The sequence below is a fragment of the Anser cygnoides genome, chromosome 16 (genome assembly GCF_040182565.1).
Source record: "Anser cygnoides isolate HZ-2024a breed goose chromosome 16, Taihu_goose_T2T_genome, whole genome shotgun sequence".
Classification (NCBI taxonomy): domain Eukaryota; kingdom Metazoa; phylum Chordata; class Aves; order Anseriformes; family Anatidae; genus Anser; species Anser cygnoides.
In genome coordinates, this window is record NC_089888.1 from 6,508,344 (window position 1) to 6,524,093 (window position 15,750).

At 44.5% G+C, this 15,750-nt stretch overlaps 2 protein-coding genes across 4 annotated transcripts; one reads left to right on the plus strand and one right to left on the minus strand.

Annotated features, from left to right (window-relative positions):
• Positions 1 to 332: 332 nt before the first annotated feature.
• On the minus strand, positions 333 to 8,488 carry CSTF1 (cleavage stimulation factor subunit 1). 2 transcript variants are annotated; one of them, XM_066978356.1, is made up of 8 exons: positions 8,256 to 8,488; positions 7,442 to 7,933; positions 6,806 to 6,976; positions 5,949 to 6,144; positions 4,254 to 4,531; positions 3,345 to 3,542; positions 2,374 to 2,764; positions 333 to 865 (listed from the first exon to the last, which is right to left on the minus strand). In XM_066978356.1, exons 2-8 carry the CDS (start codon positions 7,559 to 7,561, stop codon positions 606 to 608), a joined length of 1,614 nt encoding a protein of 537 aa, XP_066834457.1. In that variant the 5' UTR covers positions 7,562 to 7,933; positions 8,256 to 8,488; the 3' UTR covers positions 333 to 605. The 2 variants fall into 2 exon arrangements, with proteins under 2 accessions (XP_066834457.1, XP_047928463.1); XM_048072506.2 differs by having other exon boundaries at positions 7,442 to 8,488.
• Positions 8,489 to 8,638: 150 nt separating this feature from the next.
• Positions 8,639 to 15,080, plus strand: AURKA (aurora kinase A). 2 transcript variants are annotated; one of them, XM_048072507.2, is made up of 9 exons: positions 8,639 to 8,769; positions 8,973 to 9,063; positions 10,132 to 10,414; positions 10,991 to 11,069; positions 11,768 to 11,959; positions 12,267 to 12,405; positions 12,794 to 12,942; positions 13,599 to 13,773; positions 14,383 to 15,080. In XM_048072507.2, the coding sequence occupies exons 2-9, from the start codon at positions 9,010 to 9,012 to the stop codon at positions 14,572 to 14,574; spliced, it is 1,263 nt and encodes a 420-aa protein (XP_047928464.2). In that variant the 5' UTR covers positions 8,639 to 8,769; positions 8,973 to 9,009; the 3' UTR covers positions 14,575 to 15,080. The 2 variants fall into 2 exon arrangements, with proteins under 2 accessions (XP_047928464.2, XP_047928465.2); XM_048072508.2 differs by lacking the exon at positions 8,639 to 8,769 and adding an exon at positions 8,830 to 8,853.
• The last annotated feature ends 670 nt before the right edge of the window (positions 15,081 to 15,750 follow it).

The following is a 15,750-nucleotide window of genomic DNA, read 5'->3' on the forward strand; positions in this document are numbered from 1 at the left end:
TTCATCTAAACAGTTTAAAATTGTGTTTCAAATTCTTATAGCACAAGACTGGCTCAGAATCAAAGGTCCACTTGGCCAACAGGAGGAAAAAAGAAGACTAAAAGATACAAAACAGAGCTTTAAAAAGCATGAATCAGAACTGAAGATGGCTTAAGGCTTCATTAAAATATTTGCCAAGTTCTGCTGTTACTTGTGTAATCCATTCTTTAAACAGACTTCAGTGGGATTGCACAGATACAATGCAGAGCAAAACTGGCTCTTACTGCCCAGTTTGAGCAAGATCTAGTCACATTATCGTTTGCAGGATTCAGAAAGACAGGAGAACACAATCCTTCCTGCAAGGATCATTTTATTCCACACCCCAACTCCTTGAGTAAAATTAGAGATGACTTACAAAAATTAATGCCCCACACACTAATAAAAAAATTAGCGTGGGGCAAAACTTAGTCCTCGTATTTCAATATTTTTCTGCCGTGTTTGACAGAATTAAAAAAACAACAAGAAAACAGACACAGCGTGGCTCTCATCTAGGCATCTGTTGGCAGTACAATCAATACAAGATGATATAATGAATCTGGATAATCACTGTTTTATAAAAGGTGTCCTTAGTCTGTTGTTGACCTTCTGTACCAAAATCTAGCCCTGTAGTCATCGCTGCAGGTCATGAAGCCAGGATTGGTAGGAGAATGGACAATACAGCGAACAATGCTGTTGTGCCCAAGAGAAAGAAGATTTCTCCGTTCAGCAGTTCTTGAATCCCAGCAGCAGAGACTTATGGTCCTTTCATCTGGAAGCAGCACATAGTCTTCTGTGTGGTTGAAGACAGCTTGTGTTCTGTGTACTTGCCGTCCACTCAAACCAGCTCCTAAATATATGCAGGAAAAATATTAACTCAAATAGGATCTCTTTTAGGAAATTTGCAAAGACCTAGAAGTAAACCTTCTGTATCTACTAATTGCTGCAGCCTATTAAAAGAAGCCTTATTTTCTCTGTTATTATACAACTCCACGTGGAACAACTGAATCAATTACAGATATTCTTTTGTAGCTATGTACAGTGTGTATCCTAGAATTTAGAGGACAGAAGGATTAAGCACTCCAGTTGTGGCAATCAAGTCCTACCACTCAGTATGAGTGCAAACAGTAAGCTTTAAAAAGCAGTTTTACCTTACATCTTTTGTACAAGGCTTACAATTGTAACTAGCCAGAAAGACCACACGTAGCAGGAGACAGATCCTTATTATCAATTATTTTCCTTTTTAATGTACGTATCATATGGCATATTGTGTGACCTACCTTGGCCATACCTTTGCCCTCCCTTCAAATAAAACGTGTTTCATATGTAGGCATTTATTTTCCAAGGAATACACCTACTCTCTACCCTGTATTTTGCAAGAGTTTATCAAGGAGGTGCTGCACCCTGCTGGTTGAGAGCAAAAATACTGCTAACATACAAAAAGGACTGCACACATCCCAAAAGCTGAAAACAGAAAATTTTCAGCACCGCTCCTCTGTCATGGTTTAACTCCCAAAACTTAAGCACACTGCTGCTTCACCCTAAAGCTTCCCCAGTCACATAACTGCTATTGCATGCAGTTTCCCTCTTTCATCATTTCCCAAGTCCTGCTGAGATCAAAGCATGGTATTGTCAGCATGCTGTAAGTGTGGCTACCTCGTGCATAATTTCATCCTTCAAAAAAGTACAACTGCAAACGTTTTTCAGAATATTGCCATGGTTTACTTGAACCATTTTTTACACAAGAGTCTAATTGTTAACTGCCCCAATGTGGATTTTATTCCCCTGCAGCCTGGGGTACTCTCCAGGCAAGAGGCCTACTCTAACCCAAAGAGGATTATGCATTACTTTTGATCCTTCCTTTTTTTTTTTCACTAGACCAGGGGTGCAGTTTAAACTGACAAGCCCAAAAATCAAGATGATCATCAGCAAGAAAAGCAATGAGGTCTTCCACCTTCCCCCCAAATACTCATCGTTTCTAAAACACATTAAAGGAAAACTAAGGAACAAAACCCTCTTCACAAGTGTTCTAATCTTTAGGGGATTCACATTCTTATTTCCTTTTCCCTAGTTTAGCAATCGCTTCCCTCCAAAAGCAATGGCATAATGTTGGTAGAGAAGCCTCCAAAATTCTACTAAAGACTCAACAGATTGAAGGTGACACAGCTTCTCTTCTGGATGTAGTTTACACAAAATGTTTTAGAAAATATGGGGTAATTTATCCTCAAAGAAGCAGTCTCCCTTCACCTTTTAGTATTCACCAATAACAGACAATCTTTCAGACAATACCGCCACTGCCCCCCCTTGGTCAGTAGCTGAAAAAGAGGGTACTTGGAAGGTCACCTGCCACATACATACCTGTGTATTTGACCAGTGTTCGACCAGTGGATATCTCCCATAGTTTAGCTACAGAGTCTTTTCCACTTGACAAGATATACTTTGAATTTTTGGAAAAAATAGCAGAACAGACTTCAGCTCCATCATGCGCCTTCTCAAATGTAGTGATACAGCGATTTGAAACACCATCCCACAGTTTGATGCATCCATCCTTACTTCCTGTCACATACATGTTTGCACTTGCATTGTAATTTACTGAACAAATAGCATCAGTGTGCTGATCTTGAGGATTGCAAGACACAAAACACTGGAAAGTATTGATATCATAAAGTCGTAAAGTTGGGTGCTGGGTACCAACAAGAATGAAATCTCCCGAAGGGTGAAAGGAGATTGAGCGTAACATCTCTGCTTCCTGTTTGATCAAAAATACATAATTGGTGTAAGTTTATTAAAAAAAAAAAGCTAATATGTAAGTGTCAGTTTTGGTGGCATTAAAGTGCTAAAAATTAGTTACACCATCAATTAGCACGACATGATGTATTTTCTGCAAAATGGAAAATGCTCTATATAGGATCAAAAAGCCTGTGACAGGCTACGCTTAAATGTACCACAGTTTTTCTCCTAGAGCAGCTTGCTGTGCCCATTTATTTTTGGGATATTGCACAACAGTAGCAGAAGGTTTTGTCAGCCAGTCAAACCACCACATAATCCCAAACTCATCTCTAGAACCACGATAACATAACTGACTTCAAAGTTATCCATATTAGACTAGGTCTAGATTAACAAAAAGCAAACAGACACGAGAGTCGAAGACTGTAAGTATATGCATCCGTTATGCACAAACTCTTAACACATGAATTGGCACAACGTCTGCAAATTTTGTTAGCTACATACTCCTACATACCTAGCCACCTACATGCAATTCAGCTCACTGATACCTCAGTAATTACACACAAGCTTTGGTTGTTCTGAACTGGATGACAGTATCTAACCTGTATATATTTGAAGGCTCTTTTGGCAGAAGGCTTTGAATAGTCAAACAATTTAAGTGTGTAGTCCCTTGAACCAGATGCAAGGATCTGTTCTGTTGGGTGAAAAGCTAAACATGTAACTTCATCCACGTGATCATACAGAGTCCGAATAACAGGATGATTTTCCATGTTTTGCTGTGCTGTCTCATTCATCATGACCTGCAACATGGAACAAGTTAGCGTTAGAAGGGAGAACATGCTTTTGACAGGTAATGCAAATTTTATACTTGATAAATTCTTATCAGAAAACTTCACCATACCTTTACAAAGGTCAACAGACTTGCTCAAGGATGAACTAGTATCAGCAGCAGTAAACTGATGCAAGAAAATTTATCACCTTCTTCATGAAGGGACCAAATCAAAATATTGTATTGCTAAAAGAATTAAGGGAAGGTGTACCAACTGGGAAAATGGCAACTTTCGCTCATATAGAATACTCCTGAGAATGTTGTGTATATTCTGAAAAACTACACTTTTAAATTGTTACCTGATAAGCGTATCGGAGAAAAATTAAAGCAAATAAATATGCGTTCTGTGAACCAGTACTGAAACAGCCACTGGATGCTGCAGAGGCCAGAAGAGGATTCAAAGACAAGCTGTGTTTACACAGCACAGCAATTATCAACAAATATGAGAAGCTATTTCTGGCTCAGATCTCTAGGCTGCTGCAAGAAGTCACACAAGTATATTTGCCCTATGTCTTCTTCTTTTTCTTCAAGGGTACTTTATGAGCCACTGTTGGAAAGGAAATATGGTGAGACAGACGTCAAGTCCAACTCACTGAGCCAGCCACAAGGCACAGACATTGCATGAAACCCAGACAGCAGCTCAAGAATTCACGAAGTGGCTATGATTCAAGTCACATTTTACCTCAATAGGCATAGCACTTTTGGCCAGCATTCTCTCCGTATCAAGAATTTTTATCGAGGCATCGGCAGATCCTGTAGCTATTAACTGCCCATCTCTGCTATACGTAGCTACACGACATGGTCCCTTATGAGATGTGACATAACAAGTCTCGTATTCAGAAGCCTCAGGAGACATGGTCTGTACATCTGCATCAAATTCTAAGTCGATTCCTGTGCCTGGAGCTACTGTGTCCGACCGTCCAATTGCATACTGAACAGCACTGTCATCATTCTCCATTCCTGAAAAGAGAGAATTTGACACTCATAAACCCGGTTCACCTCCTCCTTAGACAGATAGGCTACGTCTAGATCTATGCTACAGACTTTAACAGCTACAGCAGTCAGGCTTTAAGAGACAGCCCATGCTGAACAAGGCTAAGCTAGTGGAACAGGTTTAGTTGTACAGCAATATTATTCATGAAGAATGAGAGGTAGTTTGGCTCTATCAAAGCTGAACGCAGCTCTATTAAACTTAACTGTGGAAATACAACCATAAACATCGTACGATATTAAGTACTGTTAGGTACACAATCACTTACAGAAGTCATAGAGAGGCCTATAGTCAACTTTTTACAGAAGCGAGAAGCAAACCCCAACTCTATTACGTGACATTTAAAATAAAAAATAGAAGCATTTACCAATTACTCTTCTTCCCATTTTACTGCATCAAAGGAGAAAACTCCACCCCACAAACTACTATCCTAGCATTGCTAATGGAAATTATTACTTCACACCCACTCTACAGATTTTTTTTGTTTTGCAGGATGCTTCTACAGGACAAAGACAGTTCAGCATTGGAAGTTGTACCGAGGCAGGACACGCAATTTTTCAGCTATGTGCCTAACTGCTGTTATCAACTTCAACAGAAAAGTTGTTGCTGCTTTCATCTACAAACTGCGAGTCTAACATTCTTATTTCAGACAGACACAAGGCTTCACCTATTTATACTCATGTAGATCAACTAGTTGAAGCAGCAGAACCAGTTCAGTTACAATACAGGGAAGACATGCTGTCATGGCTAGGCCTCTTCCAATAACCTAGACAGCTTGTTTCAACAGCAACTCAGGAATTCTGACTACTACGTGCTGCACAGATGTACTTTCAGAGAGAAAGATATATGGAGAGAACAGGCAATACCTTTGCTGAGACCCCAGACTGTGAAGCTTATTTCCTTGAGAGTGGTATAGAGAAGCTAATGAAGATGGCCAGTGGAAAGCCTTGGTCCCTCTCCAACACTTTCAGGAACAACCATAGAGAGCTGTGATTTAGTAATAGATCTAACTTCCAATTAGATCTGTGGACTTGGTGATCTTGTTTACTGGAGCATATTTTTAGAAGGTTGTCAGTCACCCAGAGGACCCTTGGCAGGTATTCTAACACGTTAAAAAAGGTTCAAACAAACATTCTGACAACATTCAGTGATCTGTTTTGCTTTCAATGCATACTCAAGAATGAAACATAGAACTGGAATGCACCTTAAAAAAAGGAAAACACGGAGACAAAGGCTGCGTCTAAATATACAAAAGCTTTGTGGTATTAGTAGAAGTAAGCTTTGTATAAAAAATGTATTCTCAGTAACACTAAACCCTTAATTCACAAGGATTTAATCTAAGGATTTAGATACTGGACTTTTATGCTCATTTTTCCCCCACCTTACCTAATTTAATCAGGTGCAGCAGTTGTTCAGATGGTGCACAGACTGATTGTGGTTTTATCTCATTTATTAAACCATTAGCAATATTTATGTATCCATCATATAGTAGCTGACTAATTATCAATTTATAAAGTTGCTGACGGTCTTTCAAGCTGACTTTTGTTCTATACATTGTGAGCAAGGAGTGCCTCGGAGGGGCCTGAAATAAAAAAGAACAAGAAAAATTATATACGATAGAGTTGCATGACGCAATTAAAAGCTTGAAATAAAACACATCCTGATGAATTGTGGTGCAGAGATATTTAATATTAGCTTATTTTAGGTTAGATTCTGAGACTGAGAAATGAAAGAAAATGGGAGAAAGCCAGTGAGCTCATTTGCTGCAGAAATGAAAATCTGGCCAATAAACGGAATGCGAGCTGCATCAAGTAGCAACAACGACAATAACGTTGTGAAGGGAAAAGATAAGGTATTAGTTAGCGAATGCATTCTGCGGGTACCCCTCGTGCTGGCACGGGCGGGCAGGTGGAGCCGGGCGGGCGGAGCTCGGGAGGCGATCACGGAGGGACATGCAGGGCACTCACAGCGCCGAGCCCGGCGCCCCCCGGCCCGGCCCCCCGGCGACTCCCGGCCCGCAGCCGCTGCCCGCCCGGCCAGCCCCGAGAGCCCCGGCCCGGGGGGGCGATCCCCGGCCGGGGAGGGGGCGTGGGGCAGCGGCACTGAATGAGGGCGGGGAGGGCGCTGAGCCCCGCCGGGGCTGCGGGGGCCGGGCGGCTTCCAGGGGGGGCGCAACGCGGCCGGGTGCGTGTGTCTGTGTGTCTGTGTGTGTGCGCGCGGAGGGCAGCGGCCCCGGTACCTACCGACCCTTCCTTCTGCCTCCCTCGCTCTGCCCCTAAGATGGCGACCGGAGCGCGGAGCGCATCGATGGGCGGCGGCGGCAGGGGAGGAGGCGGCGGCGGCGGCCGGGCCCGCAGGACGCTGCGGCGCGAGGGCTGCTGCATCGAGCGCCCGCACATCGATGGGAGGCGGCTCTGCGGCGAGACAAGCGCGGCGGCGTCACGGCGCGCGCCCCCCCCCGCCCCGTAACCCCCCCCCACCCCGGTCACGTGACGCGTGACGCGCGCGGGGAGCCCCCGAGCGGCGGGGAGGGGCCGGGCGCGGAGCTCTCCGGGGGGACCCCAGCACCCCCCACACCCCCTCCCACCCCCGTAGGGCCCGGGCAGCCCCCGGCCCGCGCTGGGGTTCTGAGAGCGCGGCTGGCAGCCGGGACTCCTTTGTGTCCCGGCCCCGTGAAGCGTCGAGGTGGTGCTTCACCGGGCGTGCGGGCACCGGGGGCGATTAACGGGCTGGGGAGTTGGTTGGCAGCGCTGCTGCTCGGTGCCGCCCGCCTCCCCGGTGCTCTCAGCGCGAGCATCGCGCGCTGCCACGCTTCCTGGTCGTGGCAGGCTGAGCCTGTCCCGAGAGCACACCGCCACCCGCCCCGAAGTCCTACTCACGTCAGCCTCAAGAAACGGCAGTCGAAGCGGACGCGGGTCGAGGAGGGGGGCTGCCATGCTGCCCATGCCCCGCGGCAGCTGCCGCCTGTCACATGCCGCAGCGACACGACGACCTGACATCTTCTTTTTCCCTATCCTGTACCGCTTGTAAACACCAACACACCGGAGCGGCCTTCGCACTTGTTCCTAGCGACGCGGAGCCGGTTAAAAGTTGCCTTCGATCACGCTTCTGCGGAGGCCTGACGAACCGAACCTTGTCCTGGCCGCCGCTTGCCGGCCAAGGTCCTCCTCACAGGTGTGAGTGCGACCTCACAGCCAGCTGGCCACCGAGCCACCAGAGCAGCCCCTCGCTCCTTGTCGCGCTTATCCTCGCGAGCAGCGCCGCTCACCCGCTGCCGGTGCTGTCCCGGCTCCGCTCCTCGAGGACCCGCAGGCTTTTGGAGGCTGCCACCGGCCGCAGCTCAGCACCGCTCACCTCACGGAGAAACCAACCTGCGGGCCGAGCGTCCCCTTGGCGTGGCGCACCAGGGCAGGCGTCCCCTTCGCACTTGTCCTCAAGAGCCGAGGGCACGTGGAGCGCTGCCCCGGGGGCGAGCGTGAGGCGCAGAGGCCTGCTTCGCCCCGTCCCTCCCGGCTCCGCGGGGCTGCCACCCGCGGGGCACCTACCTCGCGGCCACCACCACCGCACAAAGGCAGGCGGCCGGCCCCACTCGCGCCCGGCTTCACGCGAGGTGGCAGCACCGCGGGTGTGCGTGTGTGTGCGTGTGGAGGCAGCGAGGGCGGAGGCCAACGCCTCGCGGGCTGCGGGACTAACCTGGGGCCCTTCCCCCGGCCGCCGGCGGGGCGCTGCGAGGCCTGGGTGCCCGCGGGGAGGGGGCGGCAGTTGTAGCGTTGCCACAGGTGGGTGGTCTGGACATACGCGATTTGCGTAAGGCGGGAGGCGGCCGGGCAGACTTTGCGGAGCGCCGTGCGTTAGCGGGGCGCCGCGCCGCGCACTTGGAGTACGGAAGGAGCCGGCGGCGGGCAGGCGCTACGTAAAATACGCATGTAGCGCAAACACCGCCCCCGGGGCGGGCGGCCCGGCCCGACGCGGGATACGCAGAAGGGCCGCCGTTGCGCGTGCGCGCCAGAGGGGGGAAGCGGTGAGGCTCGGGCCTGGCAACGAGCGGCGCGTTGGGAGAAGCCAATCGGCGGGCGGGGCGCTGGAAAAACGGCCAATCAGCGGGGGCGGGCGGCGGGAGGGCGGCCAATGGCGAGGGGCGGTGGTTTAAAGGGTATTTAAGGGAGGGCCGTTTGAATTCAAACAGCCTGAGCGGCCGCGGCCTGAGGTGAGCGGCTGCGGGGCCGCGGGAGCGGGCCCAGGGTCGGGCCCTCCCCGCTCAGGGGCTGCCTGGGGAGCCGTGGGGTCGGGGGTGAGGCGCTGCGGTGTGTGGGGGAGGGAGGCTGGGCCCCGGCGGGCGGGAGGTGGGAGAGGGCCTGAGGTGAGGCTCCGCCATGGAGCTGCCCGCCATCCGCAGTGTTTTCTCCGTAGGTGAGGCTGTAAGCAGGCCCTGCCTTCCTCAGGTGCCATGGACAAGAATACAAAAGAGAACCGTTCTGGGAACCCTGTTCGTGTCCCTAAGGTAATTCCTAGGCGTATTCCTCTTGATCATGTAGTTTGAGGCTCTTGTGACCGTTACTATTAATTTTACTAAGTAACAGAGGGGGAGGAATGCTTGAAACAATGTTTTCTGCGTGTAGTAAGCCATAGTAAACTTTGTTTTACAGTCTTTCTGTTGGAGAGCAATGCCCAAGGCTTGCTACTTTTTTTTTATTGCTACTATTATTACGTGACTCTTGAACTGGGAAGCCCTCAAAATAATCGAAGCGTAATGTAGGATCTTTTAGCTAGAGAGTAAATGTAAGTAGGTAACTTACTTGAGATGTGGCTTCCAAAGGAAAGCACCGTGTTAACATTCGCATGCCCGTGCAGGAGTACTCAAGATCTCTGTGACTGCAAGTCTTTGTTTACAGAAATCCAGATGCTCTTATTCTTTTAACTTAAAAACAAGCACGCCCTGCTAAAGATTAAAGACAGCAGAAGCAAAACCTCTTTTTAATAGGTTCTCTGTGAGTTGAACAAGAAAAAAAATGTATCAGAGATGTCAACAGTGTGAGATGCCAATCAATAGCATTTGAACTTAACTCTAGGTAAAGTATGCTAGAGCAATTAAGGTTTTCTTAAATATAAACATAGACTGCCTTCACCTATTGAAAGTAAAAGTTTAAAAGCAGTTAACTGAACCTTACTAAGTAAACATTTTTGTTCTGCTGAACTCCTGTTGCAGTGCAAGGCATCTGAAAATGCACAGCATTCAAGGGATTAGTGGCTTAAAACTGTATGTCAGTTGTAAATATTTTCTATAGTAAAGGTCTGGTGGCTTATGACCTTTTACTGGTATTCAGATTTGTGTGGAAAAGTTCTATAGCCGGCTATAAATAAGCATGCTGTTAAAAAGTTGGCAGCTTTCTACAGGTAAACTTAATTCTTAAAACATAAGATCTGAATCCCCTAATGTCTCATTTTAAACTACTTAATGTTTTTTCCACCCCTGTACCTTCCTCAACAACCCACACCCAACTCTACTGTATGGGATCATAAAGGTTATAGTGCTATTCTATTACTAATGTACAATTGTTTCTTTCTGAAGACTGCAAATGCTGTTGTGGATGGCCCGAAACGTGTCCCTGTGTCTCAGCATTCTGCCCAGAGCCGGCTATTGAACAGTGGAGGTCAAGCACAACGTGTTCTCTGTCCTTCAAACTATGCCCAGCGAGTTCCTGTGCAATCGCAGAAGTCCGTACTGTCAAACCAAAAACTGTCTAACAACCAGACGACGCAGCAGCCCCGACCCAAATTCCTGGTCCAGCCAACGGCTAGACCCCAGGTTCCAAGCAAGACCAATGAAAAACCTCAACAGGCTCCAGCACCTGGTAATTCTGAGGATGATGTACACATATTTATACATCTGTGACACTTGGGATATGTCCATGAAGCAGAGTGCAGTGAAGAAAATGTAAAACTCATGCTGATGATGTGGGGGACAGTCATGTAGAGAAATAAGTGGTTGCACCCAGGAACAGAATAGCAGCATGTACTATAGCTTAGATGTTACTGTATTATTCTTGTTGCCAGAATCAGGTATTTAGAGCCAATATATGTGTTTCTCTCCTCTGGAAAGCTTACAGATGCTCATCAGGCAGCTGTGAATGAATAGAATTGGCATTCCTTCATTAGTTTCTCCAGTATGCATGCTAATCTGATACACAAAGATATTGTATGGGTGGGGGCAAGCTTCTTGATGTTTAATTTCAAGAAGACCTTTGGAATTACACTTTGATGCAATTCTAACTATGCTGCTTTGCCAATAGTAAACTACACTAGTTTAGTTTTAAATATTGAACATAGATGAATTGTTGTAGATACTGCACAGAGGCTGTACCTGTTCCTCATGTGAGTTTGTGTTGTTTGGTCTGTTTCATAAAGTTGTTCTACTTATCTATACGCAGCAAAAAGTTCTGAGGCAGAAAGCAGCTCTAAACAGAAAAATGAAGAGCCTACGAAAAAGAAAAATGAAGAGAATAAAAAGTAAGTTGCATGCTGAAATTGTTCTACCTGACTGAGTCCTGTTGGGTTAAACTTGCCTTTAACTTCCAGAACTTTGTGCTGCAACTAAGCTTGCTCTGAAGCTGCTGGCTACTCCAGTCTTCGATTGCTTAAAACAGTGGCCAAACGCTTCACAGAGGCAATATTTCGTAATGAAACCCTAGGAAAGTTTACTTGTTCCTGATAATCCTCAGGAACAAGAACTTACTGTAATCTGAAGAAAAGCTTTTGGCTAAATGAATAACAGCTTTTCCCACAAGAGAATTCTGATAACCACTGCTCTAATCATAGCATGTACTCTTGGGAAAATATTCCTCCTTTTATATGTGCAGGAGGCTGGAGTCTAAGTACGTACAAAGTTAGGCTTGTATTAAGGCTAGTTTTAAAACAATTCTGACAATGCAGAATACGTAAGTGTATTGAAATATGCCTGGCTTGGTACACACAGTTCTGTTATTGCTGTACTGTGTGGCTGATCATAGTATTTCTGTGTATAAGCTTTATGAAGCCAGAAAGTAGCTTTCAGGTTCTTCTCAGAGGTCTCAACACATCTAGTCCACTTGGTGGTATTTCATTAAATCCCAAAATCTAGCTGAGATTACCAAGCATCTACTGAACAGGAACATTTTTTGTACATGCAGGTATCGGCTTTTGTAACTTAACTATCTCTCCTTTTGCAGAAGACAATGGTCTCTTGATGATTTTGAAATTGGTCGTCCTCTGGGGAAAGGAAAATTTGGAAATGTGTATCTAGCACGTGAAAAGCAGAGTAAATTTATTCTTGCACTGAAAGTACTATTTAAAACACAACTTGAAGAAGCTGGTGTAGAACATCAACTACGAAGAGAAGTTGAAATACAGTCTCATCTTAGGTAAAGATTAGTAAGCTATTTCTCTTTGCTTAGTTTGTGCTCAATTAAAAAAGAGCTTGTTCCTGATAAAAAGAAGTTGCTGTTTTTACTGTCATGTTAAACACATGACAACTTGAAACTAAGATTCTTGCTATCTTGCATAAAGAAGCAAGTCTTACCTCTTCTTAGTTTGCAATGAAGCAAGCAATACATGGCAATCAGGACTGTACTGTTCTGTGTGGCATTTATGTTAAATCATGTCCTGTACCTATAACTAAATATTGTACAAATACCTTGTTCAGAAAAATATATTTAAATCTTCTTGCAGGCATCCCAATATTCTCAGACTATATGGCTACTTCCATGATGTTACAAGAGTCTACCTTATTCTAGAGTATGCACCCCGTGGAGAAGTCTACAAAGAACTTCAGAAGCTTACCAAGTTTGATGAACAAAGAACTGCAACTGTAGGTCGTTCTAGCTGCTTGTACATCACTTGCACTTCTTATCTGTAGTACCTGAAGCATAAAGCTGTCCAGATGAAATTCTGTCAGTTGTGTGAAGCTGACTCATGAGATGCTTGTTTGTTTATGCACTTGTAATCTATTTAGGAATATGTTGAGAAGACAAATTACTGCACAGCATTATTTAAACTTTACAATGTTGAATGTTGCCCAATGCTACAAGCGCTTGGTCATTTCAGGCAGAGCCTGTATTATCAGACTTCAAGGGTGTAAGGAATCATTGCTCAAATTCAAACCACTAATTATGCCTAGAATATACTATGCTCTAGCCAGTAAAGCTAGAATGCTTGTGTCTTCGTGCTTGACAGATTTGTTTTCTTTCTATTTGCAGTACATTACAGAACTAGCAGATGCCCTATCATACTGCCACTCAAAGAACGTGATTCATAGGGACATCAAACCAGAAAACCTGCTGCTTGGCTCAAATGGAGAATTAAAAATTGCTGACTTTGGATGGTCTGTGCATGCTCCATCTTCTAGGTAAGAATGCAATACATAAGTTATACAGTGAAATACTTACGTGGTGAAAATGAAAATGCTACATTCCTTGTTAAACTTCTAGTTATGGAATGAAGGCAAATGCGAACTTCCTAAAATACTGGGGGAAAATATCATTTAAGAGCTGGGTTACTGCAGTGAGGGTCTTAACAGTCAACTGGCGTGGCAAAGCGAGACAATACTCCCTCTGCTTTTTGTGTATTTCAAAACTTTTTGAACCAGAAACGAGAGGGTCAGGGGCAGTGTACTGGTGGAGGCTTGTAGGGGTCCCTGAGGTGATGGATGAGAACTTCCATCCAAATACCACACATACAGAATATACTTAGGGTATATTTAACTAATCTGCGTTGCACCTGAAAAAGGAAGCCTGTCTGACCTGTGAGCTGGTGGGAGGGGAAAAAGAAGGGCAAGACTGACTGCAGTGATTCAAATGCTTTAAAGCAAAAGTTTAAAAAAAAAAAAAAAAGAAAAACAGAAACAAAAACCTACTGCTGGAATGCCAGTGCTGCTGAGTCCATCTGGGGTAGATTGCACTGAGGTATAGATAACTGCTGGCATTAGCATCTTGATTTAAGCTTTCTTAGAACAGATCTTAATTGCCATAAAGGGTAAATGCTAAATTGTAACTTCTTTTTCAGGAGAACAACTCTGTGTGGGACACTTGACTACTTGCCTCCTGAAATGATTGAGGGAAGAACACATGATGAAAAGGTGGATATTTGGAGCTTGGGGGTTCTGTGTTATGAATTCCTTGTAGGGAAGCCACCTTTTGAAGCAGCAACATACCAGGAAACCTACAGAGCTATTTCCAGGGTATGTGCCACAACTTATTTGGACTGGTTGAATTTTGCTTTCAGTTCTTAAAGCTTAACAAATAGTCATCTTGAGGAAGGGCATATATAACTAGAACTGTAGTAAGACATAATGAGAGGTGCACAAAACTAGGCTGCTAAAACTGTCCTCAGTCACTCCAGAATTACCTAAAGAGATTTAAGATACCTTGCCTGGCTTCTTTTTTCTGTCCTGTTTTTGCCTGTATCTGAATATCCACCTCTTTGTAAAGCAAGTAGTCTTTTCCGCCTTTAATTTTTCTGGCTTATAAAATTTAATGTTCAAGGTGGTGTTACACATATAACCTCGATTTTTTTTTCTCCTGGTCTGTACTCTAGAAAGGTTCCAGCAAACTAGTCTTCTATTTGAAATAAACTGAAAAGTACACTAGCTTAACATCTACGTGCAGCAAGAACCTTGTTTTCATCAGGGTTATGACGAAATTACTTAATCTTAACAGGCACAAAGTGCACATCCCCCAAGGCTGACAATTTTCCTTGCTATCTGTGCCTTGGAGGGTGGAGCCCTGTGGCTCTTTAATTTTGATTAGTGCCAAACAACTTTGCATAATCTTTTGTTTCCTTTTACCAGGTGGAGTTCAAGTATCCTGTCTTTGTAACAGAAGGTGCAAAGGATTTAATTTCAAAGCTCCTGAAGCATAACCCATTCCATCGGATGCCCTTGAAGGATGTACTCGTTCATCCCTGGATTACAGCAAACTCTACAAAGTTGCCCAACAGCAGAAAGAGTGATGTTACTGCCCCACCCAAAACACAGTCTTAACAAGGATAATCTCATTGAATCAACAAGAGGAGTTCTGTACTGTGACTGCTGTAATACAGTAAGAAAAGCAGGTCTTGGAATCCAGTGGCAATAAGGAACACAAGTCTTTAGGTTGGTTGTCATCTTGAACTCAAATTGCAGTGTAAATCTATTTGACTTTTAGCTGGAGGTTGTGGAATACTTAATATACTTGAAATATAACTACACGTGGGCCAGGTTTAAGTATTATGCTGTTCAAGGCCTTTATGATGTCGTTTGTCATGGTTATAGATCATTGTTCCAATACCAAGAGGCAGTTGTGGTTCTGTCTTATTGAACAGTGCAATATCCCAGAGATGCCTGCCTATGAACTCATTGGGCTGCTAAGGGTATCATACCTGTGGTGTAATCTGAAACTGAGTCAGGTGAATGCATTTGTGTCCTAAATGATGTATGCATTTTGTCTCTAATTTTGTCTTAAATGTGAGCACTCAACTCTTAAAATAAAGACTTGTTATATATTGTTACCAGCATGGTACTCTTATCGTTTCTGCTGCCTCCCTCTAAACCACTTGTCTTTACTGTCATACTATAGTACAGCTTGGCTTCACATCCATGATTATAGAGCAAGGTTTTTTTCTAGGTTGAAAAGTGAGCTGATATCATGTGCTTGCTCAAAGTGCTGATATTCTTGAATTCTATTCTTCAATCACAACACAGTATTAAAAGGTAGGAAATAAATGGCACAGCATTAAGAAGCTTTGTTCTAGTACCACTCATAAGACCTTCACTAACAAAGATCTTTGCAATTTTGAAAAGAAATAGATTAAAAGAAACTGACTCAAATTGTGGTGAAACCTGTTCTTGTAGGCAAGGAAAGACTGAGAAACAAAACATGCAAACCACCTGTTCTCCAGTAAAACACTTCAAGCAAATGCTATGAGAAAGCAATTTATTGTATTTTTATTAACATAAGACCTTAAGGCCTCTTTCACTATTTTACAAACCACTTAAAAATGATTCTTTACAAGCAAGGATTCTAGATTTTAAAATATATTCTCAAATTAATTTAAAATACACTTTGCAGACATAGCAAATTGTCAGTTTATACAACCCTATTTAGCTTATTAATAGGTAAGCTGAAGTCTGGTCACAACTTAGTGAAGCCCTGTTTCTTTACTGAAAGAAAAGCTCTAG